Genomic DNA, 12753 nt, shown 5'->3' on the forward strand with positions numbered 1-12753 from the left:
CAACACTTCAACACCGACATAATGTAGCCTAATATGTTCAAAACTATTGCGTGTTATGGGGGAAGACATGACATTTCTTGAAGCATTTGGGAACATACTGAATTAACTGAAAAGTAGAGTACCTGTTAGATTAGCTTGCTTGCAAATGCCGTTGTCCATGACCTGGCAGTTCTATGGCAAGCGGTTATAGCATACCTTATGGCAAACCACCTACACTGGGTAAACTTGAAAGCAGAGCTTACCATTGTGTGTGCATCCATGGCAAGCTGTTTTAACATGTAAATGTATTATGCGTAGGAGCAATGAGATATTGATAGTAAATTGAATATAACAGTTTAATTTCATGTTCAAATTTGTCATCAATAAAAACAAAGTACCGGTTCAGGCACCGTTTCGGCACCAGCAACATTTTAAAAGTATCGATTTAGCACCAGTATCGGATAAAACCCAAACGATACCCAACCCTAGACACCAGGTTGGCATCCAGGAACCAGGCCACTGAAGCAGTGATTCTAGTCTACCTGCTATCTTGCAGCCTTGGAGAGGGTAGGAGTCTCCAGAAACAGTGTCTGAAGCGGATGGTCTTCAGAAATTGGACTCGTTCGGATTCAAATTAAAGGACCAGTATGTAGGAAATAATGGAAAATAAATTGTAACCATTCCAAAAATTGTCACCATATGTTGTCAGAGAGTAAGGAAACACGATGAATTAAAGTAATGGCTTATTTGACAACATTACTAAAACCCCGTAAAACCTGTGAAAAAAAGAGTTACTGGGCACGATTAATTCTAGAATAGCGTATTAATAATGGGCTGGCGCGTCCTCCTATTTGGGTTGCCAAATTAGCAAAGGCCAACTGTCAACAGCTGTCAGTTTTAGTCATGAACGAGTAGCCTACGACAGGCAGGCAATTTCCAAAATTAAAACAAGAAACAAATTAAGTGGACATCGGAGGAGCTTCTCCGAATATCTGCACCGCTGTCCAATTGACTCCTGTGTAGCGCAGCAGAGGGAAATGCGCACCGATCAGTCTTTCGAGGACTTGGTCAAAACGGGGCAAGATATGGCAAAGAGATGCGGATCTGACACTGACTTTGCAGGGGGGAGAACTCTGAAACGAAAGCGCTTCCATGATTAAATGGCAGAGGATGAGTTGATAGAGGAGCCCAAAGTGCAATTCAGGGTGTATTGGACATTCTCCTCCAACAATTTTTAAGGCGTTTCGAGGATTTTCGCAAACTGGTAAAACTGTTCTCTGCCCTGAATCCCCAAAACTTACACAGATGAGGCATCAGACCATATCCTCAACCTAGCCAACTTTTATGCTGGAGACATGTCACCATCTGAGATGGTTTTGGATGAATTTATTTCATTTTGTGCTATGTGCAACGACTTGGAATTACAATTTACCACCCCTGAGGCTGTTCTGCCGTTCATGGTCTGCAACGACATGGAGAGGGCTGAGTTGCCAGTGTGTTGCTATTGTTGCCAGTGTTGCTAACTTGTTGACCTAATAAGACGGTTCCCACAATTAGTTGTTGTTTATCATCACATTGATGATGTATTTATGTATATGTTTGATTGTGACAATCGAGTGCCTGAAAATTACACACTACATGAATCATTAATTTACATTCTTATCGTCGTTGGTGTCCCGCTTGTTTTCTTTGCCTTTCTTTCTCTTTATCATCTGTATGGGGTTTAAATGAATGAAATGGGTAACCGTTATGGGTAGGCCATTACTATTATTATATAAATAGGGCCTACTTTAGGCCTGGAAGGTTCTGCCAAAATCAGCGCACTGTTTGTCAAACTGGCGCTGTCCATGGTAAGCTACAGCAGACTTCGTTGCATTGTGCGCCAAGGCATAAGAACACAGGAGTCATTTTCAGGATAATTGTGGGGTTTAGTAGGATATGATAACTTTATGGTGTTAATAGTAAAACAGACTCCTCAGTTCTCACATAGCCCTTGCTGCCAACATCGCTTAGCCTTAGTTGTGCCGTAGCTTGTTATAGCCAGCATGGAAAAGTCAATACGACCCAAGAGAGAACAAAAACAAACAAATTGCCTAAATAGGCAAAAGTGCAGTGCCCTTTTGGATGTGTTAATAGAGCTTTAGCCTAGTGGCACTTGTTAGCGACTGACCAGGTTGCTTTTTCAAATTAAATGTGTTTGTTAGTATAGGCTAGCCGATTGTCAAAATAGGGAAATTAAACTGTGTGCCTATACATTTTTAACCCGTGTAGCCTACACAAACAGGGCTCTATGTAGCACGTAGCGCAATTGACTTCATACACTGGCGCTTGTATCATTCCTATTTTGTTTTGAACGCACAGCAGAATTTTCGCTCCACAGACGCAGGTCCTTAAATTAGGTAATCTAATCTATGGTAGTCAGTGTCAAATCAACACAATTGTCTAGAGATATGTGAAACCTGAGCAATCTTTAATGTGATTAAGGAGCATACTATGAAAAAAAACATACTAGCCTACCACAGACGAACTACAGAGTGGTAACCTACAAGAATCTGATAACCAGAATGTAAAAACAATACTAACCAATTAAAAACAAATTCAAATACTAGCATGTAGGCCTGCTATTTAGCCTAGGCTACTTGGCTCTTTTTATGTTTCCACAGGTTTCACTGATGTTATGTAGGCTTAGCTACATCAGACCCTCTTGTGCATAATATAAAAACAACACAGGATCTGTGCCAAACTAATTTCAAAAGGGCACAATAATTTATTCAAGATAAAATGAGAATGGACACCTAGGCTATGGACTGGAGTTCATCTCCTTGGAAATGACAATCGATTTTACATCACTACAATGTAAAATAATAATTTTTGCTTCTTGCTAACTAACCTTGGTAACTAACCAAGGTCCACTTTACTAGCCTCAGTGGGTAGGCCTAAGTAGCAGGTAAGCAGCCGGTAATTAAATGTATGAAGACGTGACATGAGCTATGAAAGAACAAAACACGTTAATACATGAAGGTTGTAAAATAGCACATTTTCAACAACCTAGATGTCTGCTAGCAACTTACATTTACCCATGCACGTCAGCAGCAAACCGAATTTAGGCTAGGCTACTGGAGGAATCTAACTAGCATTTTTGTCATTCAAAGTTGACACTTGGTTGAGAAGTTGAAGTCGTTCTCTATCCATAGACAGTAAAAGAAGTCTATCTCCGTTGCTTCTAGCGCCACGGTGGTTATAAATGGTACGGTCCATTATAGGGGTGTCTGAAATCGCTTTACATTAAATTTTTCCTAGTAAAAATAGGAGTTGGCTTGTATTGTAGCCAAATGTAATGATATTTTTTCACAATATCAGAAAACTTATCTGACCTCCCCAAAACTGATATTTCTGTCTCTTTGGGGGGTACTGGGTCTTCATTGGGGGGGTATAGTACCCCCTGTAATTCGAACTATGCTCGACGTAAACTATCCCTGGTGCTATTTTGCAGATTCAGAAAACAATTCCGCCACAGACCAGGAAAAACCTAGTCTAAAGTCAGTGGCGCGTTATTCAGATGCTATTTTAAGGGTGCATGCATGGCCACAGTGGGCCTGCAGGAATGAATGAATGCTATGCACACCCATCTATAGACACCCCTGTGCACGCACTGAAACATTCAAAGCATTGATAAAATTTGTCCGTTTCCCGGTTTAGTTTGTGCATTGGTCACCTAATTGATCAGCTCTTATAGACTCCATAAATTTAGATATTTTACATCATCCCATTGATCAAATGGTAGAGGCTCTCAATCGTGAATTAGGCGCTCTGCTTGACAGAGTGGCACCCTTAAAGACTAAAAAAAGGCCCTGTAGCAAACTGACACCTTGGATGAACGAAAATATCCATGATCTAAAAAGATCATGTAGAAAAGCTGAGAGAACATGGAGAAAAACTAAGTTACAGGTTCACCGGTAATTGCTGAAAACAGTGGAAACTCTAGGGTGTTGTTCTCTACCATTGATAGGCTATTGCATCAAACACCTTTTGATACACTCAGTCAGGCATCCTCTCTAAGATGCGAAGAATTTGCAGACTTCTTCAAAAACAAAGTCATTTCTATAAGGTAGGCTATTGGTAACACAAGTAATATGTTTGATAGTACACCCAAAAACAGCCCCCCAAAATTAAGGTTCTTTAGCACTATTACTCAATCTGAGCTTAGTAAAATTATAACTCAAACCGGCTCCTCAACATGTGTTTTGGATCTAATCCCTACTAGATTCCTCAAAAAAGTATATGATGGCTTAGCTCCCTTTATTCTCAAGGCAATAAATACCTCATTAGAAACAGGTATATTTTCAACTGCTTTTAAAACCGCTGTTGTGAAACCTTTACTTAAAAAGTCAAATCTTGACCATACCAATTTGAGCAACTACAGGCCTATATCAAATCTACCGTTCCTGAGCAAAGTACTTGAAAAAGTCGTTTGTAATCAGTTAAATACCTTCCTCAACGAAAACAGTATCCTTGAAAAATTCCAATCAGGTTTTAGATCAAATCACAGCACAGAAACGGCTCTAGTAAAAATGGTCAATGATCTCAGACTGGCTACTGACTCAAACAAAGTCTCAATCCTTATTCTTCTGGATTTGAGTGCGGCATTTGACACCATTGATCATAGCATCCTAATTCACCGCCTTGCGGAGTGGTTGGGTCTCTCTGATAATGCTCTAAACTGGTTTCAAACCTACATTACTGGCAGAGATTTTTATATCAGTCTAGGAGATCATGTATCTGAAAAACATGACTTGCCTTTTGGTGTGGCCCAGGGGAGCTGCCTTGGTCCCCTGCTATTTTCCCTATATATGCTTTTGTTGGGAAACGTCATAAGTCAGCATAATGTAAACTTCCACAGCTACGCAGATGATACCCAATTGTATATTTCTGTGGAGCCAACTAACCCAGATGGCCTTTGCTCCCTCACTGCATGCCTAACCTCCATTAATCAGTGGATGAGCAAAACATTTTTGAAACTAAATGATGACAAAACAGAGGTACTTTTGGTTGGACCAAAACTAAAGCGAGATATTGTTCTTAGTAATCTGGGGAACTTGGCGCACCAGGTCAAACCAAAAGTAACAAGCCTCGGTGTCATCTTAGATGCAGAGTTAAGTTTTAAGCCCCATATCAGTAAAGTTACTCAGGCAGCTTATTTCCACCTGAGAAACATTGCCAAAGTGTGGCCCTTTTTAACTCAACAAGATGCAGAAAAACTAATTCACGCCTTTATCACTAGCAGGTTAGACTACTGCAATGCACTTTTCACTGGTCTTCCCAAAAAGCATCTAAAGAAATTGGCACTCATACAGTACTCTGCGGCTAGACTTTTAACTAAGACTAAGAAGAGAGAACACATCACCCCTGTGTTGGCTGAACTGTACTGGCTCCCTATTTCCTATAGAATTGATTTTAAGGTTATGTTAATTATTTACAAAGCTCTGAATGGCATAGCACCTTCATATATCTCTGAGCTTTTAATATCTTATCAACCACAAAGGAAACTTAGATCATCCAATTCTAATCTTTTAATCGTACCCAAAGTGCTCCACAAACAAAGTGGAGAAGCTGCTTTTATCCATTATGCCCCCAAACTATGGAACACCCTGCCTCTGTACATCAAGCAGGCGAGTTCAGTAAATATTTTTTAAAAAGATCTGAAAACATACCTGTACAGGAAAGCTTTTAGTTAACTCATCTTATCCTGTAGACTACTTTTTCAAATTATTCTACATCTGCTGCTATTGGAGGGCGCAGCCAGCCAGAAGCAGATCCTGGAATATGGGAGTTTTTCCTTGCCACAGTTGTGCACAGGTGTGCTTGTGGGGGGTAAAGGGTTAAGGCTGCCAGTCTTATGACATGTTATTTTCTATATTTTTGATATGTTGCTGAGTGGATCATAAACGGCCCCAGCAATGACGAAAAGTGATTGATAATGACTGACTGACTATTATTGTGTTACATGCTTCAAAAGTAAAGCACTTTGAGCTGCATTCTGTGTATGAAAGGTGCTATACAAATAAAGCTTATTATTATTATTATTATTATTATTATTATTATTATTAAAAAGTAGCCTATATACAACATCCACATGCAATATCTTTACAACAACGCCTAATAACGACCTAATAATTTGGACAACTTTATACAGCCCTATAAAGGCTAAAGTTGCCTTTAGTTTTGTCCCAATTTATGGTTGTTTATGGCTTTAAACATTGTGTTAGCTTTAACATCAGCCTATAACCATTATTCCAGCTGTAATGCTAATGTTTTGACGAGCACCACAATTTTGCCTACCTTGCCCATCTGTAATAACTCCTAGCTTTGCTGCCTCCATCCGTTGCTCCCTTCATCCTTTCGTTGTTTTCAAAAACGTTTTATATCCATGATGGCCTTGAAGTCTTGAGTAAATGAATTAGCTTAAATCAGTTTATTGTGTGCTGATAACCAGCAACCATAGATAAAAAGTAGCAGCCTACAATGCTATACAAGCAATAAGTATGCGGGTAAATGACCAGTTAAAAGCAGGGATGGATTAATGAACAGGCTTACCAGGCCCAGGGTCCCAGGAGCTCTGGTGCTCTACACAAAGCTACTACTGTAATATAGGCTTGTATTGGGTTTGTTTATCTCATGTCTGAATGATGTCCTTTTATATCCACAAAAGTCACCAGAATCTATCATCTAAGGGACTATTTATCAAAATCTTCTTCCAGGGGAGCACACCCCTGGATCCCGCTTGACAATTATGTTGATCAGGGTATATATCTTGGTTTAAAGGCCCGCTTACCTCCCAGGGAAAAAAGTTCAGGCTCAGGATTTCTAGCATCTCGCTGCACATATACATATCTAACAAATGCTTAGGCCCTGTTGATGTGGACTCTAAGCGGTTTTCCTTAGTATGTGTTTTTATGTGTGATTATAAGGCAGCTCCCCAGGGCCACACCGAAAGGCAAGTCATGTTTTTCAGATACATGATCTCCTAGACTGATATAAAAATCTCTGCCAGTAATGTAGGTTTGAAACCAGTTTAGAGCATTATCAGAGAGACCCACCCACTCCGCAAAGCGGTGAATTAGGATGCTATGATCAATGGTGTTGAATGCCGCACTCAAATGTAGAAGAATAAGGATTGAGACTTTGTTTGAGTCAGTAGCCAGTCTAAGATCATTGACTATTTTTAGTAGGGCCATTTCTATGCTGTGATTTGATCTAAACCCTGATTGGATTTTTTCAAGGATACTGTTTTCGTTGAGGAAGGTATAGCTAGAACTTTTTCAAGTACTAGGCTCAGAAAGGTAAGTTTGATATAGGCCTGTAGTTACTCAGGATAGTATGGTCAAGATTTGACTTTTTAAAGGGATATTCCACCATTTGGGGAATTACTCCCCTCGAGTTGGTTTAATTGATTTTTACCTTTCTCCAGTTCATCCAGCTGTTCTGTGAGTCTGGCAATACCATTTTTAGCTCCAGCCTAGCATAGATCATTGAATTAGATTAGACCATTAGGATCTTGCCTGCTAGCATCACGCTTTTAAGCTTTTAAAAAAGTGACTACGATTTCCGGTAATTTTCCTATTTAAAACGGGTCTCTTAAGTTAGAAAGTGTAATAAGACTAATGAAAAATAAAACGTGGCGATTTTCTAGGCTGATTTGACATGGAACTATACTCATTCCTGCGTAATAATCTGCTGTAGCTCAAACTTGTTGCTAGGAGTAACAGTCTACAGGAACTATTTTCAGGTGCTGCGTGATAACATTGTGTTGCTGCGCCCATGGTAAATTCGCAACTTTCCTTGTTTAGGGACCGTTCGTTATTTATAAACGGGGCCACCGGAGGAAAATAGGGGAGGGTCATGTCTTTTTATTCTTTGTTGAGGGGAGGGTCACCTAACTTTTTTTTGTCTAGGAGGGGGGGTCACCCATCTTTTGTATTAATGAAAACAGCAAAAAATCAAAGTGGCTTGTTTGATTGTTGATTTCTGTCGCCATATTCGTTCCATAGCTCTGTCAACATTGAACAATGAAAATAAGGGAGATTTCCCGGGTTTCTCACGCAAAATACGGAAAATGTCAACATCCGTCCCCACGTTGGAAGGGTTTGAGCAACAAAGTAGCCTACTTTATTCACGCCTAACAGCCTATATCCATTTGGTCAACTTTATCCAGCCCTAAAAAAGCTAAATTTAACTTTGGTTTACTTAGTTTACCGTGTAGCCTAGCCTAACTTTAAACAGTGTGCATGCTTATAAAGCATACTTGTGCTTCATTCATCCACACATCCAGCTCCTAACGTTTTGACAAGCATTTCTACCAATTTACCTTGTTCCTGCCCATCTCTAGTTTTGCTGTCTCCATCCTTTCTGTTTTTGTTGTTTGCAAAAAAATATATAGTAGGCCCTATTTATTGGTAACCAGCAACAAGTGCAATTTGTTAATCGCTGTCATTCTCTCTCCTGCCAACAAAAATGTGTTGCGTTCCAAGTAGTGCGTAATTCTGCTTCATACAGTTGAACAAATACATTGGTCATATACGTAAATAGCCAGTTTATGGTCTACAGTGTAGAGTTGGTAAGTTATGGTAGGCCAACTTGGAGTGAATATACAGGGGGATTTCTTTGGCTCTTAGCCTGGCAGGTGCACACATAGACATAGCCTATACGGCCGAACACTGCAAGCGCCAATGAATCGTGCTCTCACGACAACCACGTTGTTAACTTAAATAGGCCTACTGTAGGTTAACATCACTCTGAGTTCGCATTTAAGCAAGCAAAACGATGATTTGAATACATCTGTTTCTCTGGAAGGGCAAGGGGTAACAACAGGACAACACACAGGCCAGAATGCAGGACTAATGTTAGGAGAGTATTACAGTAATATGGGAGATTCTACGGGAAAATATTAAAACGGCAAGACAGCGGGGAAAAGTTCAAATGATAGGCCTAAACCCGGAAAAATTTGTCATGTTAGGTATTTTTCGGTCCCTGTGATTATTTGTGAAATTGTGCAAACGGCATTTTCAAGTCATTTGAGAAAGAAGGAGTGTAGTCAAGCTCCCAAATTGACGCTCGTCTGAGAAATTGAGTTTTGGACAATGTTCAGCTTCGGCAGCTTTACAATGACTGAAGAAGGCCTAGAGACAAGTCCATAGCAACAAGTTCATGTGTTGAATTTGTTATTACCCAGTGTGCTTTGTTGAATGGTCTCAATGTTTTATTGTTTTATTTCATGTGAATACTTACTAGAGGAGTAACTTATTTCAAGTAGGTATGCAGTTGCAGGAAGTGTGCATTTAGTTACCATGCTTATTGTGTTTCCACAACAATGTTAGTGAGTAAATCTACTATCTTGGTGAAGTGTGATGTGTAAGATCAGAAAGCAGAGGGTGAGTTTAGAAAGATTGCTTAAGTCGATGTCTTTTCATAGCGCTTTACAGTGTGGGCGGAAGATATCGACAATTGGCCGGGGAGGGTCATGTCTTTTTTAAAAAGACTGCTGGAGGGTCGTTGAAAATTTTCTTGCAGGCTGGGGAGGGTCATGCAACTTTTGATTGAAGCACTCAAAATCCCTCCGGTGACCCCGTTTATAAATAACGAACAGTCCCTTATTAGTCGCTTTGGCTAAAAAGCGTCAGCCAAATGTAATGTAATGTAATGTATTATGCCTGCAAATTCTTTGCATCTTAGAGAGGATGCCTGACTGAGTGTGTCAAAAGGTGTTTGATGCAGTAGCCTATCAATAGTGGAGAACAACATCCTGGAGTTTCCACTATTTTCAGCAATTACCTTAGAGAAGTGGATCCTTCTCCCATTCCAAATAGCTCTATTATAATTAGCTTTTTTATCTTTTAGAATAGAATAGAACGGTGAACCTGTAACTTGGTTCTTCTCCATGTTCTCTCAGCTTTTCTACTAGATCTTTTTAGGTCATGGATATTTTCGTTCATCTAAGGAGTCAGTTTGGGGTTGTAAACTCAGTGCATTTAAAGATTGTATCAGCGATGGCGGGGTAACGTCACTTCTGTTGACGTTCAAACAAAACAGAGAGCTAGCTCGCTACTCCCTCCCCCTCCCTCCCGTGCAATTGAAACTCTCCTGAACGCACATCTCGTCGGTTATTGGTTGGAACACTTTATTTTGCCTTTGAGTGGTTGGCAACACTTTTTGACGGCCTGCTTATGGGGCGGGCAGCTAGCAGATCGTTAGGAAAGATTATATGAATGTGATCATTTATGTTTGGGCCTTCTTTGGGCCTGCAATCGCTGATACAACCTCTAAGTGGCATAATACATTTTGGGTTTTAAAGAAAACATTTTCTATACAGTTTAAGGGCTATTCCAGTAGTGTGTAGCCACCTCAAACAAATAATGTGCTCCACAGAACATGCATGTCTAAGCTTTTCATTGAGCTAAATTCACTGAAAGGTGAATTTCCCATAACCCCTTTCACTCATGCCAGAAAAAAAAAACCTTTCTTGTCTTTTAATTACCAATGTAAATAGCTGGAGTTGCTAAATGCTACTTGGACTTGCCTTGAATCATGTTCTATGATGATATAAAATGAAAATTAAGCTTTTTGGCAACAAACACTCAAGGTAGGAACCCCCTGCCTCTAAAAGAACCCCCTGCCTTCTGATAAGTATGGTGGAGAGTCTGTGATGATGTGGGGCTGTTTTTATTACCTGGGAACCTAGGGTGCATGGTATCATCATGAAGATTTTATTAAATACCCACTTGCACCCTGAGGTTCCCTGGTGACCATATTTAATAAAGATTCGGTAGTAGTATGTCTGTGTAAAGTTTCATGCTTTCTGCAACTGAAAATCTTGCTGTTATACTAAAAGTTATTGGACGGGAACTAGGTATGCTACTAGGTTGCCTTGTGTGTAAATATAATTTATGATGATCTTGAGTTATCACATAGAAACATACTGTACCTGTACAAATATAGATAGATCTAGATGTAAATTTTGTTGTTTGCAAATGTTCAGATGTTTCAGATTGTACACAAGAAGATCAGAGCGCTGTGACAAGAACTTGGGAGGCCAATCATTTTTCTGAAAGTGCCAACTCCAAATCTATTCATCACAATGGAAGTCACCCCTCATCTGACCCTTTCTCTGTAAATTTTGCCCTGGGAGTGGAAGACTGGAGTCATCACAGTATTGAGCACTTGTACAACAGTAGGTCTCCATGTGCTTCATACCTCTTTCAGACTAGTAGTGGTCATTGACAACTGTTTTTAGTATTATCAAGCTGGGTCCAGGATGTGGGTCTACCTGTTTTTGGCAGTGCATTTCTCAAATTGAACTGACACCAGGCACATAACTGAAGCGCTCTGTTTGCCAAGGGAAGACTGGTCTAACTTTTTAGAATGTAATCAATATCACTTAAATTATCATTAGGGCAGCCATGGCCTACTGGATAGCGCTTCGGACTTGTAACCAGAGGGTTGCCTGTTCGAACCCCGGCCAGTAGGCACGGCTGAAGTGCCCTTGAGCAAGGCACCTAACCCCTCACTGCTCCCCGAGCGCTGCTGTTGTTGCAGGCAGCTCACTGCGCCGGGATTAGTGTGTGCTTCACTGTGTGCTGAGTGTGTTTCACTAATTCACAAATTGGGATAAATGCAGAGACCAAATTTCCCTCACGGGATCAAAAGAGTATAATAATAATAATAATATATTATAATGCAAGGTAAAACCAGATAGAAGCTAGTTGTACATGCTAGTTAAAATTAATCAATTGGGCAAAATATTAAAAAAGAGAGAAAAAAATCTTCCAAAATTTTAAAGTGCAGTCAGTGATCGTACGCAGTTTCAAGCTCATAACATTTTTGTCACATTCAGCAATTATCTGCTAGCACGACACGACATACGCATGGTGTCGTGCTGCCTCCCCTCGTTCAGTCGTGTGTGTGCGTTTCGTTTAATATGTCAGCAGCTCATATTCACTTCGTTGTTTTTCCACAATAGGACTACAATAAGTATGTACTTAACAGTATACAACACATTAATAGCCTATACAAACTATGCAAGCCATTTCGAAATCTTGTTTTATTTAAACTACTCAATGCAATCTCAAATCCTCACCAGAAACACCAACAGTCAATGTATTCCTCCAAATCCTAGTTTGTTTTATGGACTACTAGGTGGTTGTGGTAGGACAAAGGACCTACAACCTCGTGCTTTCATTGGATAGTTGCGTTGCGTTCAACGGATTAATTTGCATAAAGATGGGCATCGGCCAGCTTTTTGACGCGCAACATTTTTTTCAAATGTAGCGCTGCCTTCCCGGAATGCTTTGCGGGCGCGTTAAAGTCGCTTGACGTCACCCATAGGAATAGAGTGGAATGCGACACGACAAAATGTTGTGTAGTGCTAGTGGATCTGCACCGTCAGTCTCTGTAAGCAGTCCCGGCTCTGAAAACTGAAAACAAACAAAGTGAGGGCAACCTGCCCCCCAAATAAAAACGAAACACTGCATGGAGTTTGGGAAGATAGGGGTGAATTACTTCTCTGTCGTGTTTCGTTTGGTCCTTGATTAAAATATTATGTGCATTGTTTTGGTCAAAAGCGTCCGCTAATACATTTGAATAACAAATAATAAACAAACACGATTTCCTTCGCAATGGCCTCAAACGGGTATACCAAATACCAAAAATACCAAAAAACTGTTAAATCAGAAAAGACTAAATACTTGTCTAATATTGTTTTACAAAACAGCCATAAACCAC

General features: G+C 40.1%; 1 protein-coding gene across 1 annotated transcript in view; it reads left to right on the forward strand.

Annotated features, from left to right (window-relative positions):
- The window catches only part of hfm1 (helicase for meiosis 1), a 361977-nt gene that overhangs the window by 294714 nt on the left and 54510 nt on the right, over positions 1-12753 (forward strand). The window contains exon 33 of the mRNA XM_042091457.1: positions 11012-11203. Coding sequence (XP_041947391.1) covers positions 11012-11203 — 192 coding nt within the window. The remainder of the gene's footprint in view (positions 1-11011; positions 11204-12753) is intronic.

This window comes from Alosa sapidissima, chromosome 1, assembly GCF_018492685.1.
Source record: "Alosa sapidissima isolate fAloSap1 chromosome 1, fAloSap1.pri, whole genome shotgun sequence".
NCBI classification, from domain to species: domain Eukaryota; kingdom Metazoa; phylum Chordata; class Actinopteri; order Clupeiformes; family Clupeidae; genus Alosa; species Alosa sapidissima.